Source organism: Quercus lobata, chromosome 1 (assembly GCF_001633185.2).
Source record: "Quercus lobata isolate SW786 chromosome 1, ValleyOak3.0 Primary Assembly, whole genome shotgun sequence".
NCBI lineage: Eukaryota > Viridiplantae > Streptophyta > Magnoliopsida > Fagales > Fagaceae > Quercus > Quercus lobata.
In genome coordinates, this window is record NC_044904.1 from 30,610,195 (window position 1) to 30,625,445 (window position 15,251).

General features: G+C 41.5%; 2 protein-coding genes across 2 annotated transcripts; both read right to left on the bottom strand.

Moving 5' to 3' along the window:
• Positions 1-11,216: 11,216 nt before the first annotated feature.
• Positions 11,217-13,490, bottom strand: LOC115952381. Its single transcript, XM_031069545.1, has 3 exons — positions 12,984-13,490; positions 11,958-12,875; positions 11,217-11,801 (listed from the first exon to the last, which is right to left on the bottom strand). Exons 1-3 carry the CDS (start codon positions 13,488-13,490, stop codon positions 11,217-11,219), a joined length of 2,010 nt encoding a protein of 669 aa, XP_030925405.1.
• Positions 13,491-13,685: 195 nt separating this feature from the next.
• LOC115952388 lies at positions 13,686-15,251 on the bottom strand. The gene is made up of 2 exons (XM_031069555.1): positions 15,066-15,251; positions 13,686-14,933 (listed from the first exon to the last, which is right to left on the bottom strand). Exons 1-2 carry the CDS (start codon positions 15,249-15,251, stop codon positions 13,686-13,688), a joined length of 1,434 nt encoding a protein of 477 aa, XP_030925415.1.

Sequence of the window (15,251 nt, forward strand, 5' to 3'; positions counted from 1 at the left end):
GAATAACAAAAATAATGACCAAATACATCAATTTGATAAGCCAATTTCATCAATTTAAGCCAATTAGACAAAAATCCCCAAATCGGATCAATTTCAAACCCTAGAATTTCCAATTGTTCAAAAACCACAAAATTGATCAAATTAAACTACAAGAATCATCATTATAGCATCCTAGGACAAAAACCCATTGATCAATTTCACAAAAACAGGTTTGAATCATCAAAAACCCCAATATTTTGAAAGTGCCGAAAATACCCACAAGAATGCATGAAAAATGTATGACAACATGAAATAAAATGCAAAAGGAAGGGCAAAAGAGACTTACCGGCCTTCAAGGACAAAAACCTTGCAAAAATCTTGGAGGAAAACGACAAAAAATTGATGGTGGAGCCTTTAGCCAAGTCAGAGAGAGAGAAAAGTTGAAAAACTTTTTGAAAAAGTGACTTTGAAAAGTCCAAACTGGCTTTTTAAAAAACAGGATTCACGAGTTTCGATCGATTGAAAAACATCCTTGATCGATCGAAACAGACAGAGACTTTATAAAAACAATTTGAAACAAGTTCGATCGATCAAAAAACAGTTTCGATCGATCGAAACAGACAGAGACTCTCTCTATCAAATTTAAAAATTTCGATCGATCGAAAAACAGAATGGATTGATCGAAATAGGCAGAGGCTCACCAAATTTTGAGGAAAAAAAAACACAGTTTTTGAAAAACATTTAAAATAAACTCAAAGCATTGAAATTTAAGAACAAAAATGCATGAGTATGTGATGATATGATTTTCAAAACAAGAATTTTAAGCCCAAATTCCCCAAAAAAAACAAAATTTCTTGCATTTTCCACAAATTTTCAAGCAACAAATTAATTTTGCACAAAAGTCAAAGTATTTGCAAAACTTGGTTGGTCAGACCATAAACACATACAATAACATGTACAATGTTTAGCAAAGAGTAACTCGTGTAGTGTGTGCAATTAGCAAAAGCTTGAGATACATGTGAGGTGATATGTGAATAGCAATCAATCACAAAGTCTACAAAATTCATCACAAAGAATTTAAAAGAGACTATCACCTAAAGAGTTACATCATATAACTCCCACATCTCCTAGATCATAAGCTTGCAATCATGTAAGTTTCTTCTATTTATGCCTCATAATATACATACTAATTTTAAGTTATGTGAGTTTGGCATCAAGCCTAATAGTACACACCAATTTTGATTTTAAGAATTAAGCAATTTAACCGAGGTTTTACCTTATGTTCTTTTTGTGCATGTGCTACACTTTCTCGAGCACAAAATCTTATGATATGTACTAAGTTGTTCATGATTGGCTAGTGAATAGTGGTGAGATGGTTATTTATGCCTTTCTCTAAAAGTTCAAGTCAAACATTTAAAAACATGTGACTTCAAGATTAAGACATAATAATCAAAAACCATAAACATCTTTCCCACACAACATGCACTACAAATTTTCAACTAGCAAAGGGCAATAAATAAGCTCATCAAAGCTAAACAAGGTACAAAATACATGTTGTGTGAAAATAAATTGACCAACCTTGTTCTCAAAAACCAAGAAGAATAGTACAAAACAAAATGTGCTTCCTTTTTCTTCCTCTTTTTTTTTTATTTTATTATTATTTAAAATTAAAAAAACACCTAGAATGAAATGCATGAATGTTATGCTATACAAATTCTAGAAACAAAAAAAAACAAAACCATAGAACAATGGTCACAAAGGGTAGAGTAATGAAGCCCAAGGACCATGTCAGAAAGACTCAGTTAGATCGAGTCTTTTGCATCCAAAATCTTTTAGATGCACCATGATCATTAGAGTTCTTATTCACATGAGAAAAAATACCAACTCTAGGATTGGAATAAAGGTTTAAAACCTTTACCAAATCACCAATAAGTACCATAGGATCAAGTGCTTGAGGCACAGGTACTTTTGATTTGTTTACTCTCTTAGCAGCTTGTAACAGTTTGGACGGATGTGTCCAGACTTTCCACAAAAGTGACAAACCCATGCAGGCCTATCATGTGTCTTGTCCTTAGATAGGGTAGGCTTCTTAGACTTAAACTCTTTCAGATCAACCCTAATCTTCCTAGATGATGAACCTTCTAAGGGTTTAACAACCTCACTCACAGGGGGTTTGACAGTTTCACATACTATCTCACTCACGGAAGGTTCAGAAGAAGAAGATGAAGGAACAAACTTTATGGAATGGAGAGCGGACACAGAGATGCTTTCAACATAACCTAATCCAGTTTTGTCAAAAGAAGACTTTTGAACACTCAGCATTTTATCAAGTTTAGAACTAGCAAATCTAGCAACAGATAAATCAAGTTCCAAAGATTTAACTTTATCAAGCAAAAACATATTTTCAGTTTTCACATTGTTCAAAAAATCATTAGCATCAAACAGTTTAACAAGCAAAATTTTCTTTTCAAGCTCAAGAGATTCAATTTTCTTCAGGCCAAGTTCAACATTCATAGCATCCTTTGCAGCAACTTTGCAAAGTTTATTATAGGCCTCTTAAAGAGCTGCATCTTCAGAGAGTTCCCCATCAGAAGGGTTCTCTTCAACAGATATGCTCTCATCAACTACAGCAGTAGCGGTGAAAGTAATGAAGTTTCCATCCTCATCACAATCAGACTCATTATCAGAAACTTCACCATCACTAAAGGTTACAGCCATAGCCTTACCCTTAGACTTCAAATAGGTTGGAAATTCATATTTCATGTGTCCATACACTTGACATCCAAAACACTGAGAGCCCAAGGAATTATTGGAAGATTAACCTACTCTTTCTCTAGGTTTATCATTGTTGTTAACCTTAGTGGGATCATGCTTCCTAAAATTTCTAAGTTCAGCAGTGTTTGTGCCTCTTGCCTTTCTATTACTATTCCTGAGAAAGTTTCTAAAGTTCTTGGCAAGGTAGGCAATCTCTATAGCAGAGAGCTCATCATCAAATCCACCACCTTCAACATCATCAACTGACTTAAGAGCCATTGATTTGGATTTGGTTGTTTTGGGTAGATCCAACTCATAAGGTTGAAGAGATCCTACAAGTTCATCCACAGGGATGGAGTTCACATCCTTGCTTTCAGTAATGGCAGTCACCTTGGGTCTAAAGTCTTCAGTTAAAGATTTAAGAATCTTCCTAACAATTTTAGGTTGATCATAGATTTCACCCAAATTAAAAGCAGAATTAACAATATCATTCAATTTAGCATAGAATTCATCAACAGATTCATCATCAGACATCCTAATGCTTTCAAATTTAGAAGTCAATTGCTGCAATTTATTTATTTTGACAGCCTTTATGCCTTCATGCACAGTCTGGAGGATATTCCAAGCAGTATGAGCAACCTTAATATTAGAGATTCTCTTAAATTCTTCCATAGAAACAGCGTTAAAGATTGCATTCATAGCCTTGCTATTAAATGCAACTGCTTCTTTTTGAGAAGTTTCCCACTCACTAACAGGAGTAGTGGGCTTCTCCCATCCGTATTCAACGGAGTTCCACACTCTCTTATCAATGGATTTCAGGAATGCTTTCATCCTTACTTTCCAATAAGCATAATTATTCCCATCAAAGTGAGGAGGAATAACTAGAGAGTGTCCGTATTCCATGACAACAGGGGTCAAGGATCAGCTCAGTGATCAAGGGATCAACAACAAAAGAGCTACCCACTCTGATACCACTTGATAGTTTTTAGACCCCTTAAACAATTGATTAAACCTAGGTAATTAGCCAAGTTGTTACTTAGTCTAATTAAACAAGTTTAGGTTATCACAATATAAAAGATCAAATCATGCAAAGCAGTGGAAAATAAATAACACAAGATATGATCACCCAGGAAACCAAACCGGTAAAAATCTGGGAAGGATTTGACCTAACTATCCTCAAGGTAAACTTGAATCCACTATCTTGAAAGAATCGAAGTTCATACAATAAGACTTACAAGCCCCCACGCTCGACTTCTTATTGCTACCAACCAGTAGAACTTACTGACATGACCACGTGCAAACTCCGAATCTACGGACTCCTTCTTTCTTGGATTCACCACCAGATACAAGCACACCCACTTGTGTTTTCTTTAAACTTTAATGGCAGCAACTGAATTGATCATCAAGGTGTAGATAAATCTTCTCCTTGAAAACCCTAAGTTTGTGTAAAGGAAAGCTCCTCTAGATCTCACAAGAGATTTACACAAACCGCAATTATGAGCAACACTAAAACGTGGCTAGAGTTTGCCTTTTATACTTAGGATAAATAAGAAACCCTAAAAACGTTTTAAAACACTTAGGGCTGAGTTGGACGAATCTGCAGAAAAATATTCTGCCCGAACTTCGATCGATCGAGCCTATCTTTCGATCGATCGAGCCAGGCCAAAAGGCACAATGCTACCTGCTTTAACTCGATTCCAACTTTACATAAAATCACAACTTTGAGCTAAACTAAAAACACTTCTAAAATATTGTTTTGATCATGGTTTGCCAACAATACAAATTAGAGTTCTAAATACATAAAATCCTAAAACTTTAGAATCTAACAGATTCCCTAAAGTGATTTGCAACCAAATATGGAAATCTTTAAACATTCTTGAAAATTTTAAAATATTATCCCGTACCAAACGTCACGTTATTATTGTCACATCAATTTGCTCTTTTCTCTTTCTATCTTTTACCATATCCCAATTATTGCACAAACCCATCTATTCTCACCTTTTGACGTTCCACTATTTTTGTCTCCTCTCTTTCCCATACGTTGATTGTTATTTGGCTCAAAATGATACCCAACATCTTCTACCTACTACAAACTAGGCCAAATGTTGTTTGCTCTCGATATTCTTTTATAATTCTCTGTTGAGTGACAATTATTTGTTTAAAGCAAGTGCTATCAAATTTGTACCAATCTTGCTTTTATAGACTTCACGACACACGTTTTTTTTTCTTTTTTACTAAGCGTAAATAGGATAATATATCTTTGCAGTTCGATTAAACCATACTATTACTAATTCTTATGGGTCGGTCCATTTCCTTAATACTATTACAGAGATAGCAGGTTATTCATGTGTATCGTTGAAGCAGCCTGTATGTCAAGTATAGATCTTCAATGCACGAGACCCACCAAGAGTTGTATACATTACGAGAATGAGTTGATAAAACCTCATATGTTAAGGTTTTGTTGCAGTACCTGTATTTCATGTTTATTTTCATAGTAAGTAATATCTCAAAAAAATTTCTTGAAAATTTTATTGTCAAAATTAAATGGATCTGGTTTTTGGTTTTTTATGTGGTCTTCTAAGGTTGTAAGTAACCTGGTTGAAGCAATTACTATCCTTCTGCTCTATGAGTAGCCTGGTTGAGGTGTATTCCTTTGGCAAGGTTTAGACATTCTTGCAAGGACATGCTCCTTGTTGCATATGTCACTGTCACATATGCTGACATGAACAAAAAATACCATCATTATTTAATTCAAATTATTAAATTTGGTTTTAATAGTCATATAAACAATCTCGAGTACGGTGTTGTAAGCTGGTCGTTCTGAAAGCGCTGTTGGCCAATGCTTGGTGACACTGGTTCAACATGAGTTTGTGTAAATTTGTCAAAAAATACTAGGCTATAATTATTTAGTCAAAAACTTTGAAGGATAAAATTATCCCCAAATAGCCGTTAAAGCAAGCAGAGAGGTCAGATTAGTAACGTCAAATTTGCTGTTCCATAAAGTCTTTCTGTATTGTGCTTCACCATGCAGTTAATTTCCATACGAGTGAAGCTTTGGCAAATATGGTCCAGAGCTTACTCCTTCATAAAATATTAGGCACAAGTGATCATGTGAGATGTAAATGTCAATTCTCTTGTTTATTTAATACTAGTAGTTTGATCAGGGGTTCATCAGTTTCTTTCTTTTTTCTTTTTTCTTTAATATTTTTTTTTTTATCTTCAGAGTACTATTTTAATTTTTCTAATTAGTTGGATTTTTTTTTTTAATCAGATTTGAAAGATGATGATGCTCAGATCGTCAACCAATTATGATCGTCCAGATGGAAGTCGTCCTTAACCAACCCAATCCTCAATAACGAGTGAAGGGAAGAACGGATGTAGTTTGCCGGCGTGGTGCCTGCCAAAAGGTCTCCGATGCCAAAGTCAGAAAGATTGACAAAAGAGAGTTGTGAAAATAATGTGCTAGAGTTTTTTCCTTACCTCCACCCCTTTTGGGGTTATGTATTTATATGCATGCACTCACAAGTGGTTTCTTCTAGCCGTTGGTGGAGTCTTGATGGAGACTTTATTCTTGCCTGGTAACGCCCCTGCGGGGTGTTAATGGTGAGCTGCCCCTCCCAACGGTCTGAAGGTTGATTAATGCTTTATAACGGTTCCTCGAGGGGTGGAAGTGGGTTTACTCGTCCTTGAGCGACGGCCATTTCTTCCAGGACGATCTTGTTTAGGCCGTCCGTCACTAGTCGTGAACGTATGGATGATGATGATTTGATCGAGCCTATCAGCTACCCCCCTATTCCTTGATCGTCCATATCTCGGACGGTCGTAGGAATATGAAAGGGTTTTACAAGTTCATTTGAGTAAATATATATTTATTTTATATATCCTCTCTCCTTTATTTTATATTTTTTTTTTTATTTTTTTTTTTTACAGTTATGGCGTTTGGGGTTCTGCTCTGCATTGATTGCTTAATGGCGGCTGTGGCTCACTTCGCGGCCACGTGGTTGATTTTCATTGGCTGGAGGATCTCGTTTCCGGTGAAAACCTTTTCAGTTTTCCCGCACTTTCCAAGGCAAAACCTTTTGATTTCTTTGGCCTTTCCTTTTCTCATTTCCCCATCTTTTGTGTGGTTGGTTTCTCCCTCACTTGCGTGTTTTGCTCCTAGTCTTCTCAGTTTTCTCCCTAATTTCTAGGTACGCCCCCCATTTACACTTTCTTTCCTTTCTGAATTTTGCTTGTATCTGTGTCTTTTAAGTTCTTTCTCCTCTCTGTACTATCCTTTCTTCTTACTGAGTGGCGTTGTTCCTCTTTAATGGTGGATAACTTCGAAGTTAGGCACAACTCTCCCTCTGTAGCTTTTCTCTTTGCCTGTTTAGGAGCCTTAGTGGAACTTTCCGGCGACCCATTGGGTGCGCTTTCACCTAACGGTTCATACCCACAAGTAGAGGAATTTGTCAGTAGGGGTAGTGGGTTAGGATTGGCGTTGGGTGTCTTATACCCTTTACTGTTAAAATCTCAGGTCTGGTTTCGGTCCGTTCGAGGGATCCTAAGAGGGGAAAATATGGGCTTTGAGGAAAGGTCAGGTGACTTAGAGAGGGGCTCGTCCTCTAACGTAGGTGAGGAAGGGGTCGAGGTCGAGACAACGACCACCGTGCCTTCTCGTGCTCCCTCGTCCTCCCATTCTCCCGCTCCGGTCGTCGTCCGTCCTTTCCATACCCTTAAGGAAAATTGTTCCTTGAAAATAGAGGTTTTTAGCAAATTTAAAGATAGATTCCAGTTTCCTGAGGGGACCAGGGCTCGTCTTCCCAGGAAGGGTGAAAAGGCTTGCGCCTTTGCCCACGAGGAAGTTTGCTTTTATGAGGCTGCTTTTTCGTGTGGCCTCAGGCTCCCCGTCCATCCGTTCATCATGGAGCTTCTTCATCATTTTAACCTTGCACCGGGGCAACTTATGCCCAATTCTTGGAGAATAGTTGTTAGCTGTATGGTGATTTGGACGACCATCACCGACGGAGACATGATCACGGTCAATGAGTTCGTCCATCTGTACCGTCTGAAAGAGTCCAAAGAATTTGGATATTATGAGTTTGTACCCTGGAATAGGAGGTTGCGTCTGGTAGTTGATCTCCCGTCGTCCTTTCGCTACTGGAAGTCTAGATACTTCTTTGTATCGGGTGACGGTTGGGAAACATTGCTTGATGACTTATGGGGGAACGTTCCTAGGCTGCTGTGCCGGTGGGAGACCCCTTTGATTGGTGTGTTTGCTCCTTATGAGATGCCCCCTTACCCCTTTTCTCTCATCCTTTTTTTTTTTTTTAAAAAAAAAAATTTCCCCTTTGCTGTTGTCTTTGCAGTGAAAGATCGTCCAGAGCTCGAGAGCAAATTTGAAGAGCGGGTTCAGGCGGCAATCAGGTATGCAAGGACGATCAAAGATTTTGGTGAATTGATCGATCCGCGCACTTTAGCTCATCACTGTTTAGGGCCGGAGCCTTCCCTCTACATCCTCAGTACCCTCGATCGAGAAGAGAAAAAACGTAAGCTGTACTTTCCAATAGATTTGTCTTCTTTTTCTTCGTTCTTAACTTCTTACTTTCTTTTTATTCGTCCTTAACCTCTTGTTCTTTTTTTCTTCGTCCTTAAATTCTTTCTCTCTTTTGTGTAGAAATGACGTCCAAGTTTAACAAAGAGATGTACAAGAAAATTAAGGACAAGAAGAATGAGCCTCTTTCCAACATAGGTCAGAGGAGGTTGAGAATTACAGATAAGGAGAGGGAGAAAGAAAAGGAGGTGGTGGAGAGGGGCTCGTCCACACCTGCCCTTGACCTCGATGAGGGTTTGGCTGCCTCTCCTGGCATTTCGGTTGAGGAGTTGGCCCGTCCTTTCAAGAAGCAGAAAGTGGCGAGCAAGGGGAAAGAGAAAATTGGTGCTAGTGTTTGGTCGGACGCCGAGATGACCATGGACCGTGCCAACGAGCTCCTTACCCCCGGGGAGATGAAGGAAATTACGAGCGTTCCTTCCCACGAAATGGTGAGCCGTCACGTTCACAAGCTCGTGCAGGTAATCCACCACATTTTTGTCTTGTTCTTCATCTTTAACTGCTTGACCATTTTTGTTGATTTTGATTGAACTTTTTGTCCTCAGGTGTTGGGGGAGACCATGCACATTACCACACAGTATCTGGCAAATGAGGAGAAGGCCGTCGTGGCCAACTCGAAGGTGGAAGCACTGGAGGCTGAAGCTTCGGGCTTGCGGAAGGACTTGATCGCAGCCATGAACTCCCTCAACACTTCCAAGGAGCAAGTTCAAGTCCTGACGGAGCAGCTGGACGCTGAAAAGCAGTCAATGAAGCAGAAGGACGAACTCCTGGCAGCAGCTGCCCAGAAGATGAAAGTTGTTGTGGCCAAGGCCATCACTGCTTTCCAGACCACGGACGAATATAACACCATCCTGTTTCAGTGGTACTTCAAGGGGTTCAAGCTGCTTCGGAGATATTTGATCAAGCATGGACCTGGTACAGACCTTAAAGACTTAGGTTTTGAGGCTGTTGACAAGGATATCGAGGAGGATGAAGCAGCTCAAACAGCGGCGTCAACCGGTGCGGAACCTTCCCAGGCGAACAAGGACGACGATGTTGCCCCTCCAGCTTGATTTTGTCTTATTGAAAAAGTTTTTATTTTCTGTTTTGTTTGTATGTATTAAGTTTCATAAACAGCTGCTGTTTGGATACCCCACTTGTTTTTTGGGGCCCCATTTTTGCCTTTGAACAATTTAGCTTTATATAGTAAGTCTATTTAACAATTTGGCTTTATATAAACGTCTGCGTGTTTACCTTTGCCTTTCATGATTGTATGTGTTGTGTCAAGATTTTCTTTTGGACGTTCATCTCTTCCCCGTTTGGGGACTTTGAGAAAGTTTGCTGGCACACTGAATTTATCCTCGTCATCCTGTGCCTCTTTGGGTACTTTTGTTCCGTGCACCTTTTTTTTTTTTTTTGGACTATGGACGAGGTTCATCTATTCGAGGAATTTGATTGTCTTGCTTTGTTGGACGATGTGCATCCATTTAAGGAATCTAGTCGTCTTTCTTTGTTGGACGATGTACATCCATTTAAGGAATCTTATCGTCATTTTTCTTTTTGGGACGATGTACATCTATTTAAGGAATCTTATCGTCTTTCTTTGTTGGACGATGCATATCCATTTGAGGAATCTTATCGTCTTTCTTTGTTTAGAACGATCATTTGTGTTTTTGGGAAAAATTGTGGAGCATGACTTGCTGAATAATACTTAAGAAATATTGGATAATACTTATGAATTGAATAATAAGTAACGGGTTTTGAATAATCGCTTACATAAGACAGGAAGTATTAAATTGGGTTTTACAATCAGGCTATGGTTTCTTTACGTAATACCTCTTTAGATGTTCGACATTCCATGGACGAGGTAGTCTCTTTCCTTCTGAGTCTTCCAGATGGTAACTTCCCTGACGTGAATAATGGACAACTTTGTAGGGCCCTTCCCAAGACAGTCCCAGTTTGCCTTGTGCTAGATCTTTTGTTGCGGGGGTGACTTTTCTAACGACGAGGTCTCCAACGTTGAATCTTCTCAGCTTCACTCTTCGATTATAATATTCAGCTATCTTCTGCTGGTATTTGGTCATTCTTTGGGATGCCTAGTCTCTAATTTCGTCCAGGCTGTCTAGGTTCTGTTTCAATTGGTCATCATTGGTTTGTTCGTCAAAGAATTCTCTCCTAAGACTAGTGAGCCCTACTTCAACCGGGATGACCGCTTCTGTGCCGTATGTCAGACTGAACGGTGTTTCTCCTGTTGGTGTCTGTGCTGTCGTCCTATATGCCCACAAGACACTTGGTAGTTCTTCAGGCCACATTCCCTTTGCCCCCACTAACCGGGACTTGATAATCTTGAGCAGGGTCCGGTTGGTTACTTCCATCTGTCCGTTGGCCTGAGGATGACCTGGCGATGAGTACCTGTTTTTGATGCCCAAGCCCGAGCAAAATGATCTAAACTTTTGGCTGTCAAATTGACGACCGTTATCTGATATGATCGTCCTTGGTATCCCGAACCTGCAAACAATATTTTTCCATACAAAATTTTGTACCTTCGCTTCGGTGATTGTCGCCAGAGCTTTTGCCTCCACCCATTTTGTGAAGTAGTCGATAGCGACGAGCAGGAACTTTACTTGTCTCTTCCCTTGAGGTAAGGGACCCATGATGTCGATCCCCCACTATGCGAATGGCCAGGGTGAGGAGATTGTGGTCATCTTTTCCCCAGGGATTCTTTGAACATTCCCATACCTTTGGCAACTATCACACTTCTTCACGAAATCAGCTGCGTCTTACTGCATTGTTGGCCAAAAGTAGCCTGTTCTCATGATCTTCCTGACGAGGGACTTTGTCCCCATGTGGTCTCCACAGATTCCTCCGTACACTTCCTCTAGGATGTATTTGGCTTCCTCCCCTTCTACACATCTCAAATACAGTTAGGAGTAACTCCTTTTGTAGAGTTCGTCATTAAGTATCGTAAATCTGACTGCTCGTTTCTGGACCTTTTTAGCTTCTTCTGGATCTGACGGTAGTCGTCCTTCTCGAAGGAATGACAAAATCGGGCTCGTCCATCCAGGGTCGATGTGCACCAAGAGAGTTTGAAGTCCCTGGATGCTAGGGAGTTTTGTTCTTCCATCTTCCAATCGAACCTTTTATTTTGGTTGTCCGTTGAGGCACTTCGTGCAACTTCGTCAGCTTCAGCGTTCTGATCCCTAGGGATCTGGATGAACTCTACGTAATTAAAGGCACTTACCAGCTGGTTCGTCAATTTGAGATACTTCTGCATCCTTGCCTCCTTTACTTCGTACTCCCCTCTCACTTGCCCTATGATGAGCTGGGAGTCGCTCTTGAGCACAATATTCTCACCTCCAAGTGCCCAAGCTATTCTCAATCCCGTCAATAAGGCCTCGTATTTTGCCTCATTATTGGTTACAGAGAATTTGAGCTGGACCCCATACTTGAGAACATTTTTTTCAGGGGAAGTGATGATGATGCCTGCTCCGCCTCCTTTCTGAGTGGACGACCCATCAGTGTTTACCGTCCAGAGACTCTCTACACTCCCGAGGGTGGTGAATTCTGCTATGAAATCAACCAATGCCTATGCTTTTATTGCTGTCCGTGGACGGTATTTTATGTCAAATTGGCTGAGCTCGATTGCCTACTGTACCATTCGTCCTGCCGCTTCGGGCTTGTTCATTGCTTTTTTGATGGGTTGGTCTGTCATTACAATGATGGGATTGGCTTGAAAGTATGGACGAAGTTTTCTCGAAGCCATAATCAGGGCGAGGGTAATCTTCTCTATGTGAGGATACCGTGCCTCAGCACCCTGGAAAGCCTGGCTAACGTAATACACAGGAAGTTGCAACCTGTCTTCTTCTCTGATCAACGCCACGCTGACGGCCGTAACAGACACAGCTAAGAACAGGAATAAGTCTTCGCCCTCTTTCGATGGGCTTAAGAGCAGAGGGTTGCTAAGATAGCGCTTCAACTCTTGGAACGCCGTTTCACACTCCTCCGTCCAGGAAAACACTTTCTTCAAAGTCTTGAAGAATGGAAGGCATTTGTCTGTAGCCTTCGAGACGATCTTGTTGAGGGCTGCTATTCTTCTTGTGAGGGATTGCACTTCTTTGACCGTCCTGGGTGAGGACATTTCAAGGATGGCTTTGACCTTCTCGGGGTTTGCTTCTATCCCTCTCTGCGAAACCATAAACCCGAGGAATTTTCCAGAGGAAACCCCAAAAGCACACTTGGATGGGTTTAGCTTCATGCTGTACTGCCTGAGCGTATTGAACGTCTCCCTGAGGTCGTCCAGATGATCTTCTTCCTCTTTGCTCTTGACGAGCATATCGTCAATGTAAACCTCCACGTTTCTCCCGATTTGCTTCTCGAACATCTGGTTCACCAACCTCTGATAGGTGGCACCTGCGTTCTTGAGTCCAAAAGGCATGACCCGGTAACAACATAGTCCCTGGCTGGTGATAAAAGCAGTATTTTCTTGGTCTTCTTCAGCCATTTGTATCTGGTTGTATCCAGAGAACGCATCCATAAACGTGAGAAGTTTGTGCCCTGCTGTGGAGTCCACTAGCTGGTCGATTTTGGATAGTGGGAAACTATCTTTTGGGCAGGCTTGATTTAGGTCTGTAAAGTCGACACACATTCTCCACTTCCCATTTGCTTTTTTGACCATGACTACATTGGCCAACCACTCGGGGTAGTGGACTTCCCGAATAAATTTGGCTGCAAGTAACTTATTTACTTCGTCCATCACTGCCTTGTTTTGCTCGGGGGCAAAAACTCTCCTTTTCTGCTGGACGGACTTCTTTCCCGGGTCAACATTCAGGTGATGCTGGATAAGGCTTGCTGGGATTTCCAGCATATCTTCGTGGCTCCATGCGAATATATTGAGGTTGCTTTTCAGGAAGCTGACGATCTCTTCCTTCATCCTGGGACTCAGGTTCATCCCTATTTGGGTCGTCTTTGGTGGACTCCCTTCAGCCAGCTCTACCATTTCAAGCTTTTCCACAATCTCTGGCGATTTCTCTTCGATCGTCCACGTATGGTTCTCTTTTGAGGCCAGGACGGCCTGATAGCATTCTCTTGCCAACACCTGGTCTCCTTTAATTTCTCCGATCCCCTGTTCTGTTGGGAACTTCACCTTTAAGCAGTAGGTGGAAATAGCAGCCTTCCAGCGATTGAGCATTGGTCTTCCTATGATCACATTGTAGGACGAGGGTGAGTCCACTATCAGGAAATTGTGCTAGTTGGTTACCTGGAGGGGGTATGATCTGGCTGTCACTGTCAACGTCACTATTCCCCTAGGGTATACCTTGTCTCCGTTGAAACTGACGAGGGGAGACTCAAAAGGACGGAGCCTTTTTGGGTCTAGTTTTAGTTACTAGTAGGCAGGAAGATAGATTATGTCGGCTAAGCTTCCACTGTCGACTAGGACTCTTCGCATGTTGAACCCCTCGATCATGATCATAATGACGAGTGGGTCATCATGAGGTTGCTTTACACTTCTGGCATCTTCTTTAGAGAAGTACAAGTCTCCATTGGTTCGTTTTTGCTTCAACGGGGGTATACTATGGACACTGTTTACTTGCCTTTGGTATGATTTCCTGAGGGATTTGAATGATCCCCCAGTGGTCGGTCCTTCGGTGATAGTTTTTATCTCCCCCAGTGCGCTTTGTGGACAAGGTTGGGGGCGGTCTTCGTCTCTCCCTAAACTAACTTGCTGGCTTTTCTGTCCATACCTGCCGGATTCTCCCTTTTTTATATACTGTTGTAGTTTCCCATTACGGATGAGCTCTTCAATCTGTTCTTTCAGGTCCTTGCAATCCTCCGTGTAATGCCCATGATCTTTGTGGAAGCGACAGTATTTCCTCTTATCGCGTAAGCCAAGCGCTGAATGGAGTGGTCTTGGCCACTTAAGAGACGGTTCGTCCCTTATCTTCGTTAGAATCTGGTCAACGGGCATTATCAGTGGTGTGAATTTCACTGAACGAGGGTTCTTGTCCTCCCTTCGCCTATTTCCATCGTCATTCTGTCGATCAGCCCGATCCCTTTTTTGCCCTCGTCGATTGTCCTCCTTTTCCTTCTTCTTTTCCTTGTTCTTTTTTACTCCGTCAATGGCTGCTAGGGCTTCTTCCGCGTTCATATACTTCTGTGCTTTCAACAGTGCCTCGGCCATTGTCTTAGGAGGGTTCTTTGCCAAAGATGCCACAAAATCTCTGGACTTCAACCCTGCTTTGAAGGTCGTGAGATGTACCTTGTCATCCGCCTCGTCTACTTCCAGCATTCCTCGGGTGAAACGTGTCACATAAGACCTCAATGGTTCCTTCTCTCCTTGTCTGATGGTAAGCAGATAGTCGACAGTCCTTTTTGGACGCTGCCCGCCTACGAAATGACAAACAAAGGAACTGCTTAACTGTTCGAAGTTATCGATGGACGATGTTGGCAACTTGTTGAACCACTCCTTAGCTGCTCCTTTGAGAGTTGTAGGGAAGGAGTGACACAAAATCTCATCAGGTGGCTGTTGAAGGCCTAGGGTCGTCCTGAAGGTATTCAGGTGATCCAAGGGATCTTTTAGCCCATCAAAGGGTTCTAGTTGGGGTAGACGGAACTTGGAGGGTACTGGGCACTCCTAGATGGCCATGGTAAAAGGTGAGTCCGTCTTCCGGACGATCCTCTCCAGGCTTTGGTCCGTTTTTCCTTTGATGGCATTCCTTAGTTCGTCCATTCCTTTCCTCATCTCTCTTAAGAGATCCGAGCTTGCCTCTTCTGGAGTGCTAGTTCGCCTTCTGTTGCTGTCTTCGTCGTCGCCCATGTCTGCACGATTACTTTCATGTAGCAACCGTTGCTTCATCTCTTGGTTCTGTCTGGTGAGTTCTTCCACAATGGCTGATAGCGACTGAATTTGTAGGGCCAATGCAGCGGGATTTGGGTTTGTACTGGATTCCAT

Excerpts from the sequence above, each read along its gene's own strand:
- LOC115952381 (XM_031069545.1), bottom strand. The coding sequence starts at position 13,490 with ATGCTCAATCGCTGGAAGGCTGCTATTTCCACCTACTGCTTAAAGGTG. Across the intron at positions 12,876-12,983 it reads ACCCCGAGTGGTTGGCCAAT|CTAGTGGACTCCACAGCAGG; the intron begins GTAGTCATGGTC and ends AAAATCGACCAG. Across the intron at positions 11,802-11,957 it reads CCGAAGCGGCAGGACGAATG|AAAGGAGGCGGAGCAGGCAT; the intron begins GTACAGTAGGCA and ends TCGTCCACTCAG.
- LOC115952388 (XM_031069555.1), bottom strand. The coding sequence starts at position 15,251 with ATGGAATCCAGTACAAACCCAAATCCCGCTGCATTGGCCCTACAAATT. Across the intron at positions 14,934-15,065 it reads GAACTAGCACTCCAGAAGAG|GAGTGCCCAGTACCCTCCAA; the intron begins GCAAGCTCGGAT and ends ATGGCCATCTAG.